The 22881-nt window shown below is 53.2% G+C and overlaps 2 protein-coding genes across 4 annotated transcripts in view; one reads left to right on the plus strand and one right to left on the minus strand.

Moving 5' to 3' along the window:
* Positions 1–26: 26 nt before the first annotated feature.
* Extl1 (exostosin like glycosyltransferase 1) lies at positions 27–15151 on the minus strand. 2 transcript variants are annotated; one of them, XM_036178222.1, is made up of 11 exons: positions 13541–15151; positions 8000–8090; positions 7650–7757; positions 6294–6413; positions 5606–5738; positions 5343–5449; positions 3657–3746; positions 2883–2969; positions 2174–2334; positions 967–1180; positions 27–848 (listed from the first exon to the last, which is right to left on the minus strand). In XM_036178222.1, the coding sequence occupies exons 1-11, from the start codon at positions 14443–14445 to the stop codon at positions 666–668; spliced, it is 2199 nt and encodes a 732-aa protein (XP_036034115.1). In that variant the 5' UTR covers positions 14446–15151; the 3' UTR covers positions 27–665. The 2 variants fall into 2 exon arrangements, with proteins under 2 accessions (XP_036034115.1, XP_036034116.1); XM_036178223.1 differs by lacking the exon at positions 13541–15151 and adding an exon at positions 8885–9265.
* A 6452-nt stretch (positions 15152–21603) lies between these two features.
* Pafah2 (platelet activating factor acetylhydrolase 2) overlaps positions 21604–22881 on the plus strand; it is a 36330-nt gene continuing 35052 nt past the window's right edge. For both annotated transcript variants that reach the window (XM_036177704.1, XM_036177702.1), the window contains exon 1: positions 21604–21785. The gene's annotated coding sequence lies outside the window, so the exon portion shown is untranslated. The remainder of the gene's footprint in view (positions 21786–22881) is intronic.

Raw genomic sequence — 22881 nt, forward strand, 5'->3', positions numbered from 1 at the left:
GACTATACAAAGAAACTCTGTCTTGGAAAACGAAAAATGAAAGAAAGAAAAAAAATTCAAGAAATCAAAACCAAATTCCATCCTTTCGAAGGGAGAGCGGTACAGCAGCTGAGCGGTACAGCAGCTGACCTCTAGTGGTGAAGATTGGTAGCGCAGCGCTGCTAGTCTTGATGGAGCCTAGCAACCCTGGTGTCTACGGATGTCTGCTTTCTTTGTGAACTAGGGACTCCAGGGCAGGGGAGTTTTGTCTCGTGCACACTCTGCCCACGCTGGCATCCAGTTAATACTCTTGTAGCTATAGGTCAAATATTTACGATGCACCTGCCAGACCGAAGAGAGGAGGGGCAGGATCCGCCCTCTGGAGCTCCTAGGCCCGTCCTGGGGCCGGACGGTGTGCCCAAGCACTCAGCCTGAGACTTTGAGACCACCAAGGAGGTGAGTGGGCATGCGGGTCAGGAATGGAACAGTCAGAGATACAGAGAAAGGCATTTCAGGAACCGGAATCAGCTTGTGCCCCGGCCGATGCCAAACCAAACGCTGTCCCGCCGCAGCCAAGGGGAGACCCCGCCCCTGAGGGCGCCCTGTCGTGATTGGCAAGCCGGGACATGACTTTTATGCGTCTTGATTGGTTCTCTGCTGTCCAGCAGGCAGCGGCAGCACTTTGCCTAGGGCTTCTCTAGACTGCGGTACTTCTTGCGTTGCACGGACACCGGGTCCTTGAACAGTACTGGGTCCAGACGCACTCGAGAGGACACCAGAGGCATGTGGCCGAACCCCGCTGCCACACGGTTGATGCAGTCCTGAGCCAGAGGCTGAGGCTCTGGTCCCGGTCCAGGTCCCTCAGCGGCCTAAGAGGTGGAAGAGAAAAGTATCCATGAAGCTTGTTTTTTGAACCCTCACCCCTGCCGCAGCAAGAAAAATTTAGATTAGACGGCAAGAGAGAATCCACTCTTTTCCTTTCCAAACCTGTGCTTTCCTAGTGAGGACCAGTTCCTGGAGGCCTCTCACCAGTGGGGCAGCCTCCTGGTGCTGCTGCCTGCCATAAGGCACCTTGATAGGGGGCAGCTTGGTGACAGTTGCTACCAGGAAGTTCATCAGGACGTCCACACAGGTGGGAGTGTCATCTGCCATGGTCCTCAGGGTCTTAGGCAGGGAGTGGGTGAAGAGGGTGTGGTAATACCTGTAAGGTATAAGGTAAACCTCAGGCAGTGGGGAGACAGGGATCGGCTGCAGGCGGGATCTATTCTCCTTCCTTTGACCCAGACCTCAAGCCACTTTCCAAGACCTGTACCCCACCCCTAACCCCTCTCACAGGGAGCTCCTGTACTGGGCATGACCAGCTCTCCAAGGGACCCTTTGCTTAGGGGATGTGGTATTCTCTATCCTTCCAACCCCTCCTTGGGGTCCATTTTCTGGGCTCCCAGGTCTGAACTCTGACAGAGTTAGGCTTGGTGGGAGTGGGAGTAGTAGATGGTTCCAAAGCCATCAAACCTGGCTACCCAAAGATCTGCTTCAGGGAGACTGTAAAAACTGGACCCGCTCTGCACTCATGAGGATTACCCTTCTCCATCCTGAGAGCGCCATGCAGAGCTCCTTGGAAAAATCTATAAAACATTCCACGATACATGGATGAGGTTTAAACAGATTACAGAATAACTTTCAAGAGGCCGCAGAAGCCAAGTCTGGTGGGGGAACCACACCTGTAATCTCAACATTCAGGAAGACAGGAAGTTCTCATGCTTGAGCGCAGCTCACACACCTGAGCTCAGCTTGGGCTGCACAGGGGGGCCCTGTCTCTGAGTCAGGGTTTCAAACATCCCAGGCTGACTGCAAACTCACTACCCAGCTGAGTGTGATCTTGAATTCCTGATCCCCCTGCTTCCACTGAACCAGTACTGGGATTACAGATATGTGCCATCATGCCCACTTTTACTCAGAATTGGGGATGGAACCCAGGCATTGCACATGCCAGACAAGCTCTCTTACCGAGTGAGCTAGCTTCCCACCCCAGCTTAAAAACAAGTAAGGAGATGCCCCCCAAGATCACATTACTGGCAACAGGTTTATCTAGGCCTTGAACCTTGACTCCAGAAGCAGGAACCCACCCACCCACTCCTAGGTCGGGACTGGAGACCCTGCACCTTTCTCCCTGTGCTGGGACCAACGTCTGTACCTGTGGTAGAAGGCAGCTGTAGTGAGGACCATGGAGAATTCATTGGACATCTCTGTACTGTAGCCCCATCCACCCCGGGCCTCATCCCAGAAGTGGTTCCAAGTCAGAAAGCCCACCATCCGTTCAGGAAAGCTCTGCCACACCACAAAGGCAAAGTCCACCTGCAGAGGGATTTAAGCGAGCTATGAGGAGGAACTTCCTGACCCAAATCCTTATAGCCTAAGGTGGGGCGTGGGGGTGGGAAACAACCTGCCTGAGGGGTTAGGGCGAGGTTTAGGGGACGGGATGGGTGCCATCACTGGGAGTTTTACCAGAAGTTTAAGATGAGTGTCTCTGTGGAGCTTGGGGAACTTGCCCAGCCAGAGGCACAGGGCTGGATTTCAGGGCTTGGGAACCTGAGGAAGCTGAAGTGTAGTGGGTAGCCATCCCAGCATTGGGCCTGGAAGTTCCAACTCCCATTGAGGCTTCGGTAATGGTCACGCCCACAAGGCGGGGCAGGGGAAGGAAGCAGAAGACCCAGGATCGGGAGGAGGTCTCTCTCTTGGTTCTGGGAGAGTAGAGTTCTCCAGAGAACACCGCCAGACTGCGCCATACCTTTGCCAGACCCTACAACCTATCCCTTCATTTGTAAGTTACCCCACAAAATAAACCTCCCTTTTAACTACGTGGAGTGGCCTTAATAATTTCACCAATACTGAAGTGCCCTCACCTCACTGGTAGAAAGATCACTTCGGGCATCAAGGCTGAGGATGGCGTTGGTGCTGATGTCACTGTACGGGAAGAATCGGTCACTGGCCTGTGGTGGGGCAGAGAGAGTTGAGGGCAACTCAGCCATGCAAAACACCCCTCAACCCCCACCCAGTAAGAGTGAGCCCGTCAGATGGGGTATAGAAGGGAAGCCAGGACTACAGAAGCCTGCCTACTCACAAGCCTGGACTGCAGTTCCCCTTCATCTCTAAGGGCCCTGTAGCTTGGCCTCTAGGGTTCCCTCTACTATCATATGATTCACTCTTACCAACCCTGGATCAATTATTTGAAAGCATCGGACTTGGAGAGATGAAAGTGTCTTGCCTACAAGTACCGGCCCGGCCCAGGGTGCATACGATGTGGCGTGTGCAGGTTCCCAGCTCCCACCCGTGGCAGCCCACTATGGCACTGTCTAGCATTTCTCCATGGACCCACGTTCCTCATCCAGACCTTACCCTATTCGAGACATCCATGCAGTCTCTTGCCTCCCATATTACAGGAATCTTAGGGCTCTAGAAGTGTATTTCCCAGGCCTGGAAATGGAACCCAGGACCCTGCACATAGCAGGCAAATGTGTACCACTGAGACCCACCCTAGTGTAAGAGAATCATTCCAATTAGACCTGCAGCTAGAACCCATGGCCTGATTCCTTTAGACACATAGAGAATCCCAGCTTGGCTCAAAACATCCTGATGTCAGCCCTCCCTGGTCCCCAGTGGGAGTCTTCCCCCGTCACCTTCCTGTGCCCCTCAATGACGGTTAAGGGCACCACTGTCTCGGGCCACCTGTCAGGGGGTGGCTTCTCACTGCTCCAGAGGATCAGGATCTAGGAAGAAAGGGGATGTATCTGAAGTCTGGGGTCAGGATTAGAAGGGGAGTCCTGGTGATGGATGGATCACGGAGAGCAGCTACTTATGCACACATGAGACGGGGGTGGGGGAGTGGGGCTGGGGGTGGTGCTCAGTGGACACATGCCCCTTTATTGCCACCTTTAGACTTGCCCCTGCTCTTCTGAAAGGCAAGAATTTTGGTTGAGGCCAGACGGTGGTGACACACACCTTTGATCCCAACACTCGGGAGGCAGAGGCAGGCAGATTTCTGAGTTTGAGGCCAGCCTGGTCTACAGAACAAGATCCAGGATAGGCACCAAAACTACACAGAGAAACCCCTGTCTTGAAAAACAAACAAAAAAAAGCATTCTGGTTGAGACAGGTGGTGGTGAATGTCTGTAATACCAGCATTTGGGAGGCAGAGGGAAGCAGATCTCTGAGTCTAGCCAAGGCTGACCAGTGCTAGGTAGTAAAACTGTCACACACACACACACACACACACACACACACACACACACACACACACGCTCACACACACATTAGTGTGGTCTTCCTAAACAGGGTCTCTGTCTGTAGCCCTGGCTGTCTTCGAACTCACTATGTAGACCCGGCTTGAATTCAGTCTGCCTCTGCCTCCCAAATGCTGTTAGTAAAGTCGTGTGCCTCTCTTTACATGCAACACCCCTTCCCTCTAACGCTTGTACTCTCCTCTGTGTCGTCCCTGCCCGTCCCAAGGCCCCATCTACAGCGGCTCCCCCTGAACCCTGGCCTAGCTACCCCCTCCCTCTGAGAACCAACCTGGATTCTTTGGTGGGTTTTTGTTGGTTCTAGATCGATTTATTTATTTTATGTGCACAAAGGTTCTGCTTGCGTGTCTGTGAGCCAGGTGCCTGCCTGCCTGCCTGGGGCCTACAGAGGTAAGAAGAGACGCCAGGTCCCCTGGGATTGAAGTCACCAGTGGCTGTGAGCCATCATGTGGGTGCTGGGAGCTGAACCTGGGCTCTCCAAAGAACAAGAGCTCCTAGCCAAGGAGCCATTTCTCCAGCCCTGTTTGGTTTTTGTTTGCTTGTCTTATGGCTTTCCAGACAGGATCTTGTTACATAGTCTCAGCTGGCCTTATACTCACTGCCTCCAACCCTCAGCATCCCTCCTGCCTCAGCTCAAGTGCTGGGATTACAGGCATGAGCCACTACACCGGGCAACCTGTGTTCTCTGTAAGGGAGACTGGACGGTGTTGGCACCAAGAACTGCTAACATTACAAATGGTGGGGAGGAGTCTCCTCCTGCTTCTTCTTTGGTCCTCAGCACTAATGCCCCAGGTGAGGTCTCAAGGTGAAAGAATGGATGAAAGAATGAATGAATGCTTCCTTCCAGCCTCACCAAGAAGTGCCAGCTCTTCTAGGACTTCACCAGTTCTGACGGAGTTCAGGGAAAGAACGAGAAACTTGAGCCTTAAAGTCAGCAAGACTCTTTGGAAATCCTCCCTGTGCCTTCCCCACAGATGTGTGCTCGCTCATCTAGGGCCTTGCTCTGTTCCTTGCGTCCTCCCTGGACCCCAGGGCTCCAGCTGTGGGGGCGGGGTGGGGCCAGACCTGGGCACAGTGCCGGGAACCTGCCACCGCCTGGATAAGCTTCAGCAAGGGCTCACCGGAGACCCCTACCCAGATCAGGGCGCTGAAGCTGCTCTCAGGGAGGGAGCCTGCAGGAAGGAGACACAGGCAGTTAGTTAGGAGGAAGAAGGTGGAGCTCCTTGGAGAGTGACCTGAGTTGGGGGACCCCAAAGAACCAGGAGATCAGGAGAGCAAACCTGGGGAGAGCTGGGGTCACCTCAAGTTGCCCCATCCCCTGGACATACCCTGTTGCACGTGATAAAAGGGGAAATCCTTCAGGCTTGTGGAGAAAGTGGGGAGAGCCAGGAGTGCCCCTGGGGGGCTGTTCCACATCAGAGAGGGGTGAGCTGAGGCACCCCGCATCCGGTCCTGAATGATCTGTGGAAAGAGGAGGCGGCCTGCAGCGGGAATGGCTAATGTGGGGGCTCAGACAGCAGGTTGTGGGTGGGGCCAGAGGAGGGGCAGAGCCTGAAAGAGGCGGGGCCTGAGGAGTGAGGGGGATGGGAACCCCACTTCTTTCTGGTGCAGAACAGCAGAGAAGCTAGAAGCCAGAGGAGCCTTCTGCTGTAGTGGGAATGTACAGGTGACAGAGGGTGACATGCCCTTCCCTCCTTTCCTCACTCCCACAGACGCAAGTGTGGGGTTATGCCATTCTTTCAGGACTCAAAATTCTGAAAGAACCGAACTCTTTCCCAACCCAGCACTCCAGACTGCCTCTGCTATCAGAGTGAGCCTGTGTTTGAAATCCATGGGGCCACAGTGGTGTCCCTGACAAGGGCAAGCTCAGGACCGCACAACCACAACTGGGTCTTCCCAGAAGCACCAAGGGAGGACCCACAACACAGGGAGAGAAGGATGGAGAGAAGGATGGAGGGGGAAGAGCGGAGGTGGGGAGGGGAGGGGAGAGGGGGGCTGCAGATGAGTCTCCCTCACCTCTAGTGTGGTATGGATGACTTTTTCCACTGAGGAGAAGTAAGCAGTCCACAGAAACTGGGTCTGCTGCCGCAGGGAGAGAATCCTCGAAGGCGGCATTTCACGGAGAGCAGCCAGGACCTGGAGGCGCAGAGAGAGAAAAAGAGGAGGCCTGGAGTTGGGCCCTGACTGACTCCAGAAAGGAGAAAGCTGATGTCAGAGCTCTGGGAATTGAGAGCTGCCAGTGATGTGCACCCTGTGCTCAGGGTCACACAGAGCTGGTTTTAAGTGACACTTAATGTTAGGAGAGGTGGCATATACCTGTAAATCCTGGCACCTGGCAGGCAGAGGCAGGAGGGTCTTGAGTTCAAGGCCAGCTTGGACTAAGAGCCCTTGTCTTAGAAACAAAACAAAAACAAAGGGTAAAAAACAAAAACAAAATGGCTGGGGGTGTGGGGGGGGGGGGGGGGGGGGGGAAACAGAGGGACTCAGTTGACAAAGTGCCTGCAGAGCATGCGCAAAGCCCTGGGCTTCGATCCTCAGCACCACATAAACTGTCACCACTGACACATGCCTGTAATCCCAGCACTCGAGAGCTGGAAGCAGGATCAGAAGTTCAAGATCATTCTAGGCTGCACAGGGGGCTTAAGGCCAGCCTGGGCTACATGAGACTCTATCCAAAATACCAAAGTGGAGAGGGGGAGACAGTAACTGTCACAACACCTCCAGTCTCATTTTTCCTATCTGTGGAATGGGCACATTAAACGCCTCCCTCATAGGTGGTTGTAAAGACTCAACTAGAAAATGCCCGTTTAGGTCATGTAGAGACGTGTGTGTGTGTGTGTGTGTGTGTGTGTGTGTGTGTGTGTGTGTCCAAGCATGTCACGAATGTTTCTTTTTGAGACTATCCCAGGCTACCTCCAACTTGCTATGTGGTAGAAGATGACCTTGAATTCCTTGTCTCCCTGCCTTACACCCCCTAGTGTCGGGACTCTAGGTGTGGCCACCATGCCCAGTTAAAGGATAACCACTGCTCACTTTCACGCCTCCTCCTCGGACCTAACTCCTCCGACTCCTCGGGGCAGCTCCCATGTATTCTTCAGACCCAGACAAAATTAATTTCATCAGAGGGAAAAGACACAGGGTCTTACTCACTTTCTTTCAGCTGAGCCCCAGAGATCACCAGATCTAACTTATCCCCTTGTTGAGATGGGGAAACTGAGGCTCACAGTGTCTCAGAACTTGCTCTCAGCACCCTCCAGCGGCTCCACCTTCAGCTATGTCTATGGGGGCCCCGGAGGCAATGACTAGAAGGGGGCAAGTTCCTGGGGTCCCTCCCCTGAAGTGCCCCCCACCATGGTACAGACCCTGAGCTACCTGCAACGGGAGCCTCTCATCAGCAATGATGGCTGCCTTGGTCCAGTCGATGACTTCAGAGAAAGGCAGCTCCCAGCGAGGGCTGAGGAGCACAGGGATACAGCCGGCCTGGGGGGCAGGGCAGTCATTGGGGGGCCGGCCCCTCCCTGCACACTCTCACCACCACCCCAGTCCAAGGGAGCAGCCCCTGCTGTTAGGGAAAGGATAAAGAGGAGAATATATTTTTCTTTTTGCGGGGGTGGGGTGGGGGAAGGAGACAGGGAACCCCCTTCCCATGTGCATGGGCCCAGCATTCCCGCTCGCTCGAGGGTGGAGGTGCAGAGGCTGGGGATACTCAGGTTGGGGTGTACCTGAAGGGCTTGGAGGAAGCAGGAAGCGGCAGATCGGTGGCCAGGAATGAGGCAGAAGGTGGCCTTGAGTAGTGTTTCTCCTGGGTGGGTCCTGAGAAGGTGCAGGAAGGTCTCTGGTCACAGGAGCCTGAGCTTGGTGGCCCCAGTGGCCAGCAGCGACTTTTCCACAGTCCCGAGATGTTGACACCCACCGTGTCCTCAGACACATAGCCACACTGACAGGAACGTAAGCAGTGGCCTGGCATCTCCTCTGCTCACTGCTCTGTGGGGATTCAGAACCCCTGCAAGCCCTTGGTGGCCTCAGACATCTCCCTCCTCTTCCTTGTACCTCAGTTCCCTCATTTACAAAGTGGGAGGGGCCTGAATGTTAAGTCCTTCCTTCCACATCCACTCCAGCCCTCCCCATCCCCTGAGTGACCTCCACACCCAGCCCTCCCCATCCCCTGAGTGACCTCCACACCCAGCCCTCCCCATCACCTGAGTAACCTCCACACCCAGCCCTCCCCATCACCTGAGTAACCTCCACATCCAGCCCTCCCCATCACCTGAGTAACCTCCACATCCAGCCCTCCCCATCCCCTGAGTGACCTCCACACCCAGCCCTCCCCATCCCCTGAGTGACCTCCACATCCAGCCCTCCCCATCCCCTGAGTGACCTCCACACCCAGCCCTCCCCATCCCCTGAGTGACCTCCACATCCAGCCCTCCCCATCCCCTGAGTGACCTCCACACCCAGCCCTCCCCATCCCCTGAGTGACCTCCACATCCAGCCCTCCCCATCCCCTGAGTGACCTCCACACCCAGCCCTCCCCATCCCCTGAGTGACCTCCACACCCAGCCCTCCCCATCACCTGAGTGACCTCCACATCCAGCCCTCCCCATCACCTGAGTGACCTCCACATCCAGCATTCCCACACTGGTGGCCCAGCCATGAAAGGCTTCTCTGTACTGAGGTGGGCTGGGCCTCCAGCCTGGAACCGCACAGGAAACTCTTGCCCACGGGCCTGTCTTGGAGGACAGGCCTCCTCTGTTCCCCCCTCCTCCTCCCCCAGCCCCAGGGCCATGATCAGTTGTGCAGTAAGTCTGAGGGAGAGCCCAGAGTCACAGCCTCTCCAGTACCACCAATCTGGGTCTGCTAGCCCAGAGAACTAAACCTACAGTCCAGCTAGGGAAGAACGGCCAGAGGGGACCCAATGGGTGCACACAGTGCTCAGTAAGGTGCATGAAGGGGGCCACCCAGGAGCCTCCTCAGCTGCTCTCTCCTGAGCCTGACCTCCAGCAGGATCAATCAGGCAGTTTCAGTACGAGCACTTCTGATCACTAAGGGGGACTGAGTCTCAGGAAGAGGGACCAGGCTGTGGTGAGAACCAAGATGTGCCAATTCCAATCCCTGGTTATTTCAGTCATCAAGAGGGATAAATTCAGGGGTGCACCAGGAGCCTCTGGAAGGAACCACAAAACAAACATCACCCCCTTATCACATTAAAAGCCATAGCACTGGCCAGGCAGGCCCAACTCCCCTCCAGTAAGCTGTACGGAACGAAAAGGAGCCAACAGAGAAAAGGGGCCCACTGCACTGACTGTACCCCTTGGCTTTAGTTCCCCTCCATCTCACCTTTGTGCCTCTGCATGCCCTCTCCCCTCATCCTGAGGCCCTCTCTGCCTCACATGGGCAGTTCCTTCTGTTCTGTAGCAAAGACCTGACTCAGTGACACCTTCTCCAGGAAGCCCTCCTTGATATCCCAGCCAGGTGAAAAGACTGAGGCCTGAAGAGATACTTAGCTCTGAAGTAGAGCAGGACTTGAGAGCCGTGGTTCTCAACCTTCTTAACACTGTGACCCTTTAACACAGTTCCTCATGCTGTGGTGAGCCCCCGCTACCACTACCACCACAGAAATTTTTGTTTTTGTTTTTTGTTTTTGAAGACAGGGTTTCTCTGTGTAGCTTTGCGCCTTTCCTGAAACTCACTTGGTAGCCCAGGCTGGCCTCGAACTCACAGAGATCCGCCTGCCTCTGCCTCCCGAGTACTGGGATTAAAGGCGTGCACCACTACTGCCCGGCTAGAAATATTTTTGTTGCTATTTCATAACTGTAATTTTGCTACTGTTGTGAATCATAATGTAAATTCCAAATTCCTGAAAAAGGGGTCACGACCCACAGGTTGAGAACTCTTGCTCTATAGCCTCCCTCCCTTGTGCCTTTAGATCCCCCAATGCCCAGTGAAATGCTGAGTGGGGCATGGCAGTCCACTTGTAATCTGAACATGAGGTATTCATGAGATGGGATCCTGTGAGCAAGCTGGCTGGCTAGACTAGGTGAATGGCCAAGGTCTGGGTTCAAGAGAGGGACCCTGCCTCCATGTATGAGGTAAAAAACAGGGCTGGAGAGTTGGCTTAGAGGTTAATAGCACCGACTGTTCTTCCAGAGGTCCTGAGTTCAATTCCCAGCACCCACATGGTGGCTCACAACCATCTGTAATGAGATCTGGCACCCTCTTCTGTATACATAATAAATAAATAAATCTTTAAAAAAAAAACCAATTGGGGAAGACAGCCATCAACTTGGGGCCTCCACACGCATGTGCACACTTGTGTACGTGGACCCCACACATATGTGGCCACATACATGTGAGCTAGCATGCCTGTATGCACACCACAGGCATGTATAGACTTTTAAAAATGGAGAAGAGGCCGAGCCTGGTGGCACACATCTGTAATCTCAGTTCTTGGGTGGCAGAGGCAGGAAGATCCAGCGTTCAAAGCCATCCTCATCCACACAGTGAGTTGAAAAGCAGCCTGGGCTATGGTAGACCCTGTTTCAGAAAACTCAAACAATCAAACAAACAGAAGAGGTATATGGGAGCACATACATATACCCTGGGTGTACAGAGCTCCCCAGAAAAGAAAGACACACAAGATGAAGGAACCAGTGCTCAGCTCTGGACAGGAAATCTGGGTGGTCGAGCCAGGTGGAAGGGGGGCTTTTGAATGTGTACCCCTTTGTACTATTGGAATTCTTCATACTGTGAATGAATCACCTATTCATAAAAATAAAGAAATTACAATTTCAGTGGGCGGGCCCTTATTCCAAGGCAACAGGAGACTATTCAACCAGCGTGGAAAAACACTGGCATGGGAACAAAAAGTGCAGTTCTGAATCCCACCCCCCACTACCACCCCCCTGAGCACTTGGTCAGAAAAGTGGGGGGACCTGGGGAGCAAAGAGCCCCACACACAGCTCCCTGAGTCTGTTTCCTGTGCCCCGAGATGGGGACTAATATCTCCAGTGGAAGATGCTGGAGAATCAGCAATAATGGAGGAGAGTGGGGAGACCACAGTCCCCTGGGTAACCTCTGCCACCACCTGCCTGCCAGCCAGGGAATGTAGGACAGGGCAGGGACTGAAGTGCCTCTTTCTTTGGCCGGTGCTTGTTTATTCAGGCTGTCTTTTGGGGCTGACCTCCCTCTCTCACTCTGTCCCTGTGCTGTTTGGCCTAGGCAGCTGCCAGGTACTTCCGAGAAACTGAGGACAATGAATGGCCACCACACAGCAGATCTTAGAAATAAAGGCATCATGGGAAATGCTGCCCGGAGCAGGATGGAGAGACATACACCTGTAGTCCCTATCCCCACATTCAGGAAGCAAAGGCAGCAGAATTATTGCATGCTCAAGGCCATCAGGGTCTACCCTGAACCTTCCCAGTAGGCCACGGCAGAAAGCAAACAGCTACCCAAGTGTCTACAGGTGGCCTATGCTACGCTGGAACAGTTTTCCCTCAACACACCAAGTAATAACTAAAGCTAGCCCAAAGAGGGACTTCCGGTGAGCAAGCAGAGCCAGTGAGTGCACAGTGGGAAAAGAGAGGGCTTGGTGACCCTGACATGGGAGCCTTGTCACCAGAGGAGAGTTCCTGTTAGGCTCTGGGCCTGAGGAGCCCCAAGTTCTCTGTCTCCAGAAGGGCTGGCCATGGCAATGACAGGGCAGGTTCCCAGGAGGTCTTCCAAGTGCCCCCAGGAGGGTAAGGATTTCATTCCCTTCAGAGCCCAGAGGCAGAACTGGAGCTTGGCCATGGGAAGGAGTCCTGGGGGAAACTAAGCTCAGAAGAGCCCAGCTGGAGGACAGGGAGGGAGACCACAGGAGGAGGCAAAAGACAGACACACCTAAGGACTATAAACTCAGGTCTGCCCTGGGGTGATGGAGAGGGAACCCTGGGCCCCACAGCCTGGGCAACCTTAGAAGCTGGAAACACAAGGGTTCAGTAATTAGGAGTGACAGGCTTAGGTCACTTAAGCATTGGAACTGTGCCCTACAGAGCAGCACACAGGTGGAGGGCTGTTTCTATACAAGCGCTCCATGCCCTCCTGTTATGCATTCTCTCTGGTATGAAGTTCTCCCAATCTGACCTAAGTCATCTTTCTAAAATCAAAGGCTGTTATTTCCTTGAGAGATTAATCTCCAAAATTAGACACAAGAGCAGTTTCCAGCTGGGACCAGTTACCAGTCTCTGTGGTTCCCTTGAGGCCTTTGACAGGATTGATCATAACTCTTGCTTAAAACACAGAACCGTCATACTGAAGGCTTTGGAGACAGTTCTGCATTAAAATATTGGCCGTGCTCACTCTGGCCCGGTGGCCACAGGTTAAGTTGCCTAACCTATACTGTTTTTAGAATTCAGATACTTTAGTGACGGTGGTTAGAACTATTTTATTATATAAATAGTGTGTGTGTGTGTGTGTGTGTGTGTGTGTGTGTGTGTGTGTGTAGGCCAGAGATTGAGGTTAGGTGTCTTTTTCAGTCACTCTCCACCTTATTTTATTTTTTCACATTTATCTATTTATTCGTGTGCATGGGTGCCTATGTGCCTTGGAGAGTGTATGGGACGTCAGAGGACAATTCCCAGGAATCTGTCTCTCTTTCTAGCTTGTGGGCTCAGGGACTGAACTCAGGTTGTCAGGCTTGCAGGCAAGGGCCTTTGCCCACCGAGCCATCTCCCTACTTTATTTTTTAAGGCAGGGAACCTAAAACTCACTCTTTTCATCCCTAGGGATCTTCTGTCTCTACCTCTTCAGCACTGGGCTTTTGCATAGGGTGGGAGTGGGGGTGGGATGGGGCTTGAACTCCTGTCTTTATATTCTTAAGGCAAATACCATAAGACTGATCTCCCTCCCCCGGCTGTAGCCATTTTTTATGGAGGTGCTTACACCAAGTGAGTGATATATAAAAGTCTGTTACATAAAATGTTAAGAGTGGGAGGGACTAGGGTGACAGGAACCAGGGAGGGGAGCAGGAGCGAGCCATGTTGTGCTTCTAAGATTTCCTCAAGGGAGAATTCCAAAAACTGCCTTTCACATGCTTTGAGACAATTATCTTGGTGGAAGTCCACTCGGCTATCATAACTCTATCTCGCCTACTGCAGCTGAGACTGGTTTTGTCAGGACTAGCTCACTCGGACAGGATGTCACTCTTGCCCTACACTCCATCCTCTGGACTTGCTCCTTTAGCAGCCCCTCCCATTCAGCTCCCCAAGGGTAGATTTACTTACTGATGGGGTCCGGGGTCTTGCTCACAGTGCCTGCCCCAAGGGCAGGCTGAGGCACGGGTGCTTATGGTGCGCCACCTGCCTCTCTCCTCTGCAACTGCCAGGAAGGTGGCTCCAGGCTGGGGACTATGCTGCTGCAGCTGGCCAGGAGCCCCACCTTGCAATGGGTGAGCTGCAGGAAGATATGGGAGAGCTACATCGAAGCCTGGTCTGAAGATGTCCAAGGAGGGGCTGGCCTCAGCTACCATCGCCTGTCCCAGCCTGGTGCAGGGGGCTGGATACAGACTGAGGACCAGATGGTTCCGGCCCCCATTCCAGTATGGAGGCAGGGGCCCGCATGCTCCTCTGTGGTCCTGGCTGGGGAGAAAGAGGTGGAGACAAGCTTCTGCTGGGCTAAGTGCATAGTATCGGGAGCCTTCCAAGAAGTCCCGGATCCTCCGATGAGCCTCAGTGGTTGGACCAGCTGGGAGGTGCACAAAGATGTTGAGGACATTTCCCTTACATTTGGAGGTGTCAAAGCAGGCCCCCCAGGTGCAGCTGCTCCCCCGGGAGGCTTGAGGAAGCTGTGGGGCATCTTCTGGGAGTGTCTCAGACTGGGAGAAACTCTGTAGAAAAGCAGCATCCAACCAGCGTGGCCAGCTTTGGGAGCTCCCTGGTAGAGGTCCAGGTGGTACTTCCAGGCGAAAGGGGAAGACTCCCAGGAGGATGAGAAGGAACCAGGAGGCTGACAGTACCAGCCAGAGGGACTTCCTTTTCCACAGGGGCATGTGGCCACCCGCAGCCAGGGCCAGAAGGAAGTCAGGAATTTCTGTAGCAAATGGGGAAGGTGGGGACCCCAGGGCAGGAGAGAGGATCTGGGAATCCCGATTCAGCACTCTCACTGCACAGAAGGGGAGACTGAGGCTCATTAAAGGCAGGCTCCCTGCCTATGTTCAAACAGCGTTACTGGCCACCTGTGGGACTGACCCCTTGGGGGAGGCCCTGACTTTCTGAACATGCCTTCCCACAACCTGGTCAGCCTTTGCCCTCTCATCAGAGACCTCTGCCCTGGGCCCCTGCTTGGGCTGACGCAACCCTTGCCCAGACCAGAAGACCGTGTCCATCTGCCCTCGTGGCTGCACCCCCTGACCTTGCCCTTGGCCCAGAGGCAGGCTGTCTGACAGTCCATGGAGAACTAGTCTGGGCTCGGGATGGGTGGCTGGGGGGTGGCCAAGGGTGATGTGGAAGGAAGCAGGGCTGGTCTCTCCCACCCACTCCTGCCTCTGCCCCAACAGCCCTTGAGAAACCCTGACTACCACTGTAGCTTGGTGGTTAGCTTTCTGTGGCAGATCTAAAAATAGACCTTATGCCCATGTGGGCCACCAGGGCCAGCTGAAGTTAGAGTCCGGATGCAGCCCATGCCTGCTGCCTGGGGGATGAGAGGATTCGGGCTCCTGTTCTTCTTCCCTTCTGCTGTGGCCCCTAGCCCGGGCAGCTCCCCTGCACCCTCCAGCTGGGAGCTGTCACAGGGCAGAGGCCAAGACCTACGCTCCGATCCTGCTCCTGCCCCACAACCGGCAGCTCCGGGTCCCACGCCAGTAAGCATCTGGTCGGTCCAGCTAGCTTTCCGAGCTGCAGCCTGGCTCCGCCCCCGCCAGCCCTGATTGGCTCCTGGCTGGGACTATTTAACCCCTTGCAACCTCCTTTCCTAGGGTGCTTTTTTGTTTCGTTTTGAGACAGGGTCCCCAGGTTGGTTTCAAACTCACCTTGCAGCCAGGGACCTTGAGTTTCTGATCCTGCGAGTGCTCCGATTCCAGCTATGTGCCGTCACTCCTGGCTCTGGAAGTCTAATAATGGTCAGGAGGGCACTACACCTCACTGGTGGCCATGTACTGACAGCCTGTTCCTCTCCAGGTCTTTATCAATGATCCAAAGAATACATTTATCTGTGATTTACCCCCCTTTTTTTTTTGTATTTTTTTTTTCCGAGACAGGGTTTCTCTGTAGCTATGGAGGCTGTCCTGGAACTTGCTTTGTAGACCAGGCTGGCCTCAAACTCACAGAGACCCACCTGCCTCTGCCTCCCGAGTGCTGGGATTACAGGCATGTGCCACTACCACCCAGCTTTTTTTGTTTGATTGATTGATTGATTGATTTGCCCCTTTTATTATTATCATTATCATCATCATCATCATCATTATATGCATTTTAAATATATTTTGTGGTGCTGGGAACGGAACCCAGGTTTTGTGCATGCTAGACAAGTGGTCTACCACTGAGTTACATCACCTTGTCATTTTTTTGAACTGTTGAGAAAAGTGAAGCTCAGAGAGGGGATAGATTCTCCCTAAGGTGACCCAGCCAGAAGTCTCCAGGAGAAGATTTGAACCCAGAGCATGACCTCATGGGGCTTCTGCTTGTCTCCCTAGCCACTGGATGGAGCTGGGCAGTGTCTACCTGCATCTACAGAATGGATGAACAGCCTCCTCTTTGGAGGGTTGCCAAGGTAGAGCCACCAGTGGTGGTGGTGGTGGTGGGGTCCATCCACAAGGAGGTACTGCTCCCCTGACCTGGGAGGGCCACTGACTTAATGGGGAGCCACTAGGTGAACATTCTATCCTCAGTGAGCAGCCAGCTGAGGGCGGGCACAGCCGTGTGTGCCCAGGAACATCCTGAAAATGGAATCAAGGGGAAACGGCCTCTTGGCACTGAGAGGTTCGTGGTTCAGTGATAGGCAGCCGCTCAGGCAAACCCCATGCTGTTTCACACAGAAGACAGGTGTGGCCATGTGCCATTGCCGTCTTACCAGGCTAACTTCCTCATCTGCCTGGAAATGGGGGAAGGTTCCCTTCTTGCAGGAAGCTGCCCTACTCTCCTCAGTGGGAGCCAGGCCCCTCCTCCAGGTCCTCACGCCATCTCTTCTCTCTACCGCCCTCTCTACATCCACAGTCACCATCTAACAGCTCCTTAGCAGCACTCACTTGGACCAAGTTCCCCGGGAGGCTCTGAATAAGGGTAGCAGTGTTGACTATGTGCTGAGCGTGTTGGGAATGACTAGAAAGGAGATGTGATTGTCATCCCCACTTTACACAGGCAAAGCTTGTGGAACTTGAACTGGTCTCAGGGAACTAGAGTAACTTTGCCCGTATTCCCATGGCTTAGCCATACCTTAAGCCATCTATTCCTCTTTTCTTTTATTCTGAGGCAGGGTCTCTATGTAGCTCTGGTTGTCCCAGAACTATGTAGACCAGGCTAGCCTTGAACTTGCAAAGATCTGCCTGTCTCTGCCTCCCAAGTGCTGGGCTTAAAAATATATGCCACATTACCCAGCCGTTCCTTTTGTTTTGTTTTGAGACAGGATTTCTCTGTGTAGCCCTGTAGACCAAGCTGGCCTCAAACTCACAAAGATCCACCTGCCTCTGCCTCCCGGGTGCTGAGATTAAAGGTGTGCACTACCACCCAGCTACCCACCCCTTTAAAAACGATATTTATTTTTATTTGGTGTTTATGAATATTTGCCTACATGTATATACATGTACCACGTGCATCCCTGGTGCATGTGGGGGCCAGAAGAGGGCGTCAGATTCACTGGAACTGGAGTTACAAATAATTGTGAGCTGCCATGTGGGTTCTGGGAACCAAACCTGAGCCATCTGCAAGAAAAAGTGCTCTTAACCGCTGAGCTAGCCCCACCATCCTTTCATTTAACCACTAAACAAGGCAATCTGCTGAGTGAGATGGCTCCGGTTAGAAGAAATACCAGCATTTGGGTGGGGGACCTGGCAGCGCCCAGAGGGACTGATGAACTCAGGGCAGAGAAGCCCTCTGAGGAGTGGCATTGACTTTAGGCTGGAAAGGAAGCAATGTTGTTTCTGACACCCCACCACCCCACCCCCTTTGGGCTGCACTAGAATGGAACCTTGGGGCTTCCATAAAGGAATAACTGCTCTCCCACTGAGCTACCTCCCAGCCTCATAGCAATCTTGTTTGGTTTGGCTTGGAGGCTGGCCTTGAACCAACTATGTAGTCAATAATGACCTTGAACTTCTGTTCCTTGCCTTGACCTCTTGAGTGCTGGGTTTACAGCCGTGCACCACCGCACCTGGTTTATGTGGTGTCACAACTAACCCAGGGCCTCATGTGTGCGACACCAGCATGCTACCAACTGAACCACCTTCCCAGCTTCCGTCACTGGGAGGGAATAAGAGGAAATGGTCACTTCCTCATTCCACAGTTATTTAGTTCGTTTCATCCTATGGGCCAGGCAGGCCCTCAGGGGAGTGGGTAGCTGATCATATCTTGGCCCTTATGGGGGCTTCTTTGCAGGAAGGAAGCATAAGACATAAATGAAAATCTTCCATAGTGTTGGGAAAGGGGAAGAGCGGCCTTGTCAAGGGGCTCCCCTGGGGCTTCTAGGGGAAATGGCTCCAGACTCGGGGCCAGACAGGCACAGGTTCATGGGCAGGGAGTGGATATATGACCTGTTTTCCCAGCACCACACAGACTCCGGGCTAGATGGTGAGACCTGCTGGGCTAACAGCAGATGAGCTGGAAAGGTGGCCTGGACCTGGCTGGCAAGGTTAGAAAGGGAAGAGTCTGTGGATTCTGGAGATGGTTTGGCCACGGAATAGAAGAGGCTTGCTGATGAGTGAAGCGTGGCCTTTTGGCTGCAGCCCCTGCATCCTCCACTGAATCAGGAAAGCCTGAAGGCTGGGGGCTGTGTAAGGGCAGAACAAGCAGCTGGGGTCTGAGGCCAGCAGTTGGATCTGGTGCGCCCCCTTACGGTAGCTCTGAGACAGTGAACAAAGGCAGCTGGACAGGGAAGGAGAATGGAGAAAGACGGTGACCAAGGCCAGCAGGCTAGAGGACTCCCCCAGATCCTGTAACGGTTTCCTCTGAGATTGAAACATTCCATGGTGAGGGGAATCTCCTTAAGCAGGAACACAACTCAAACTACGTCCAGGAAGCCCCTGAAACTGACCGCTCCCAGAGTAGCTAAAAATAGCTGAGAGTCACTCTCAGGTAAGTCAACCTGAAAAGACAGCTCTGAGACCAGACCAGCTACCTAGGGGACACTCTTCAACCTGTAACCTGTCGAGCTGCCTGTGGGTAGAGCAGCGTGCTGGGATTCCCAGCTTCTGTGAGCTGTCAGGTACACTTTGAGTCATTTCTGCTCTGAGTAATCCCTCACCCATATTCCTGTACGTAACCTTCATAAAGCTCATTGGTTCATCAAGTTGGACTTTGGTGGTATCTGTACTTTGGTCTGTTTGGGGCTCCCTATCCCCAGGAAGAATTCAGTCACACAGCGGGGGACACCCTGTCATGCTCTGACTGCTGCCCTACCTCCATCCCTGGGCTCATGCTGGAAGTATGTTCCCCTTGCATTGCAACACACAGACACACAGACACACACCCTCTTCACCTTCATTCCTGCAGGGGAGGTTCTCAGGCCAGCTGGGTCTGGGCTTGTCTAAACCAATTCCCAAGCTTGCTTGCAGGCTTGGGTGGAGGCAGAGAAGAGGGATTGTCCTGAGCTCATCCTGAAAACAGACTTCTGGGCTGTGCCAAGGGCTCCCGGGGCATCTGTAGGGATCTTTAATACTCATCAAAGCCAGTGGAGACCCATGTCCTGCAGCTGGATTCTGCTCTGTGGGGTGGAGGTCATCATCCTAAGGAGCAGACAGTGGCCAGGGCACGGGGGTGAGGGCACAGTGAGGTGGGTGCAAGGCCCCGGTTCAGTGGGGAGGAGGTTGCTTTTTTCTGTTATCTTGAGAACTAGCCAGTGCTCCTGGACCTCTAAGCACAGTGGTGTTTACCTCACAGCCAAGATGGTTCCACCTTCCAGCCTGGGGCCAGGCATTGCTTCCTGCCTGAGGCACCAGGGCACAGAGAATGGGAGCTAAGGCCACCTCCGTGGAGTTTGGTCTGAAGGATTCTCTTCCTTCCTCCTTTTCTTCTCAGGCTGGGTCTGCAACCTTCAGAAGGACTGGCTATATCCTTCTGAGAGGAAGGCCCCAAACGTGAATGGATACTGTGGTTGACAGTATGGCCCAAGTGTCCCAAACAAACTCTGCCTTCCTGAGCAAGTGACCATCACCTGTCTCTCTGTGCTTCTGTTTTCTCATCTGCATAATGGGAATGCTCAAAATAGCTGCTTCCCAAAGGGGGGTGAGATATGGAGCAGGCAACAGGCCGCAAACACAAAGAGCATCCCTGGGGTAGGAGTGTGGCTCCGTGATAGAGCCCTTGCCTCCTCTGCCAAAGGACAAGGGTTCCATCTCTAGCAGTGCAGGTCAGGTCCCCTACCCCCCATCTGATACAAGCTAGAGCAGGTGTCCTCAACCTTCCTAATGCTGTGACCCTTTAATACAGTTCCTCGTGCTGTGGTGACCCCCAACCATATCATTATTTTTGTTTGCTACTTCATAACTGTAAAATTTTTCTACTGTTATTAACCATAATTTAAATATCTGATACGCAGGATAACTGATATGTGACCCCTGTGAAAGGTCATCCAACCCACAAAATTGGTGATTTTGAACCACTGATAGAGTATTCTGTGAAGAGGGGACCTCATTTGAAAAAGCATCTCTAGCCAGGTGGTGGTGAACACCTTTAATCCCAGCACTCAGTAGGCAGAGGAGGTAGATCTCAGTGAGTTCGAAGCCAGACTGGTCTACCAAGCTAGTTCCAGGACAGCCATGGCTACACAGTGAGACTGTGTCTTGAGAAGCCAAAAACCAAACAGACAGAGACCAAACCCATCATCTCTATATGTCTAGGCTGTAGGTAAGTCTGAGGGGGCATTTTCTTAGTTAGTGAATGGTGTAGTCCTGAGCTGTTTAAAAAACTAAATAGCCGGGCAGTGGGGGCGCACGCCTTTAATCCCAGCAATTGGAGGCAGAGCCAGGGAGATCTCTGTGAGTTCAAAGCCAGCCTGGTTTACAGAGCGAGATCCAGGACAGGCACCAAAAACTACACAGAGAAACCCTGTCTCGAAACTCCACCTCTCCTCCCACCCCAAATAAATAAAAATAAAACAAAACCAGCTGAGGACACTGAAGAACAAGCCAGGAAGCAGCCTTCCTCCTTGGCCTCTGATTCAGTTCCTAGCTCCAGGTTTTTCCCTTGAATGCCCGCCATGACTTTCTTGAGTGATGGACTATCAGCTAATAAGATGACATCAACCCTTTCCTCCCCAGGTTGATTTTGGTCCTGGTGTTCATCACAACAACCAAAAGCAAACTAAGATGTCAGCTCACACTGATGAACTCGCTCAAGGACACCCAGCCAGCCATCGGAGCAGACCAGGAACTGCAATCGGGATTTCCCAGTTGCCTTTCTAGGCTGTGATAGACCACGACCCAAAGCAACCAACTTGGGGAGGAAAGGGTTTATTTCTTCTTATAATGCTCAGGTCACACTCTATCACTGAGGTGGAGGCAGGAGGATTGGCAGTTGGAGGTCAATTAGGGAAGGGGGTAGCTCAGTTGGTGGAGTGCTTGCCTACCATACCCAAAGTCCTGAGTTCTATCCCCAGCAGTAGATAAACCAGGCATCATGGCGAGTATCTGTAATCCCAGAGCTTGGGAGGCAGAAACAGTGGGTGTTCATCCTCAAATTCGCCATCCTCTCAGTTCAGGTAGTTTGGGGCCAGCCTGGTCTACATGAGACCCTGTCTCAAAACAACAAAACTACTACTACTGCTACTAATTTTATTTCACTCAAGGCTACCTTCTGAGTAGCCAAACCTGGACACTGTCCAAGGTCTTGGCTTCTCCGAATCCCTATGTAGGTCTCTGCCTCCTGTAGGATGAGCTTCTATTAGTCAGAGAAAGCTCCAGCTTCATGTGGTGGAGCATAGTTGTATTAATAGTTTAATTAATAACAATTAAAGCCAAAAGCCATGGAAGTGAGCAGGCATCCTACACAAGCCAGCATCATGCCTCAGGCTGCAGGCTGAATTTTGAGGTCCGGCCATTCCCACGGGACAGAGTTCTTTGAAATGGCAGGAGTGGCCAAACCAAGGAAGTATTCAACCAAGTGAAATCCATCCAAGTGAATTTCAAAGCTTGAGCCTGAAGTTACTCTCCTGAATGTTCCCCTGAAATAGACTCTCCGGGGACTTCTGAAGCTGGGACTCCCTCAAGGGAATTCGTGGACCTTCTCAGCCCACACCCAGACATTGCCATGTCAGCCCTGATCACCTAGGGACTAATCAGCAGAGCCATGCTGTTACCCGGCAAGCGGGGTGCTTCAAACCCAGGTGCTTAACCGGCTGCCTTCCAAAGCAGAGGCAAGACAATTTATTTCTCCTTTTCTCCCTCCCCAGGGATGGCTTTCTGTGGGCGCCTGCAGAGGGCTGGGGTGGGGGATGGGGGAAGAAGCAGGTCCAGAGGTGGGCGCTGAGGAGGAGACAGAGGGGCCTCAGCCCCCTTTCTCCCTGAGTCTCCTCTCTGCAGCCTGGCTGCGTTGTAGTCGAGCTTGTTGCTGTTATAACTGACGGAGACCGTGCAAGGGTTGGTCCCAGTCAGACGCAGGCTCATTAATTCTCATGACTACCAGGCCTTCTATCTGGGCTTCCAGATGAGGAGAAGTAAGATTGCCTCTTCGGGTTGCCTAGCTAGTGGGGAATAGAGCTGGTAGCCAGAGCATCAGCTCTGCCAAACTTTCTCCTTTCTTAGTGGATGCGGCAGCCCCTGTTTATAGAGCCCCTGCTATGGACCGGGTATTATATTTGAACCCTTTCTGTCTGCCATGAATCCTGGAGGTATCCTTTCCTCAAAGCCTTCTTTACCAAGTCACCACCATCAGAAGTGTGACTATGGGGCAGTGCCGTACACAACAGGGTCTGGGCTAGGGGAAGAAACACACACGTGAATTCCAGACTAAGAACAGGATGGGCCTCCTTTGAGGTACGCGACAACCTCTGTGGCTGCTCATAAAGTGCCTCCAACGGCACTTCTAGACAAACCCTGAAGCCTAGCTCTCATCTCCCCACCCTACCCAAGTTCAGCAGCCACCACTTGGCAGCAAGATCATGGCATTGGCCTGTTTCCCTCCCTTCTCTCCTCAGCAGCCCTGACCCCAGCTTTGCCGGGATCCTTACCAAGGCTCTTTGTTAAGGGAGGGTAAGAAACTGGCCCTGGAGTGGCAAAGACTTTTCAAAGGCTCAGAGGCCACCCCACCACCTCCTCAGTTGGCTCACTTACAAGGCCACTGTTCTGCTTAACCACCAGGACCAGCTACCAACTAGGGACAGCCCCAACACCTCCCTCACCGCCCCCCCCCACTCCCCCCCTGCATGCTAAAATGCTACAAATAGGCCATGCCTTCCCTGCCTGCCACACCTCCCTCCTGTT

The sequence above is a fragment of the Onychomys torridus genome, chromosome 2 (genome assembly GCF_903995425.1).
Source record: "Onychomys torridus chromosome 2, mOncTor1.1, whole genome shotgun sequence".
In the NCBI taxonomy this organism is placed as follows: domain Eukaryota; kingdom Metazoa; phylum Chordata; class Mammalia; order Rodentia; family Cricetidae; genus Onychomys; species Onychomys torridus.

Coding starts and splice junctions, on each gene's coding strand:
- Extl1 (XM_036178222.1), bottom strand. CDS start 14,445: ATGAGCCTCAGTCTCCCCTTCTGTGCAGTGAGAGTGCTGAATCGGGAT. Junction 8,091..13,540: donor CAAGACCCCGGACCCCATCA/GTAAGTAAATCT, acceptor GCACCTTCTCAG/GACCCACCCAGGAGAAACAC. Junction 2,970..3,656: donor TCATTGAGGGGCACAGGAAG/GTGACGGGGGAA, acceptor GCCCCACCACAG/GCCAGTGACCGATTCTTCCC.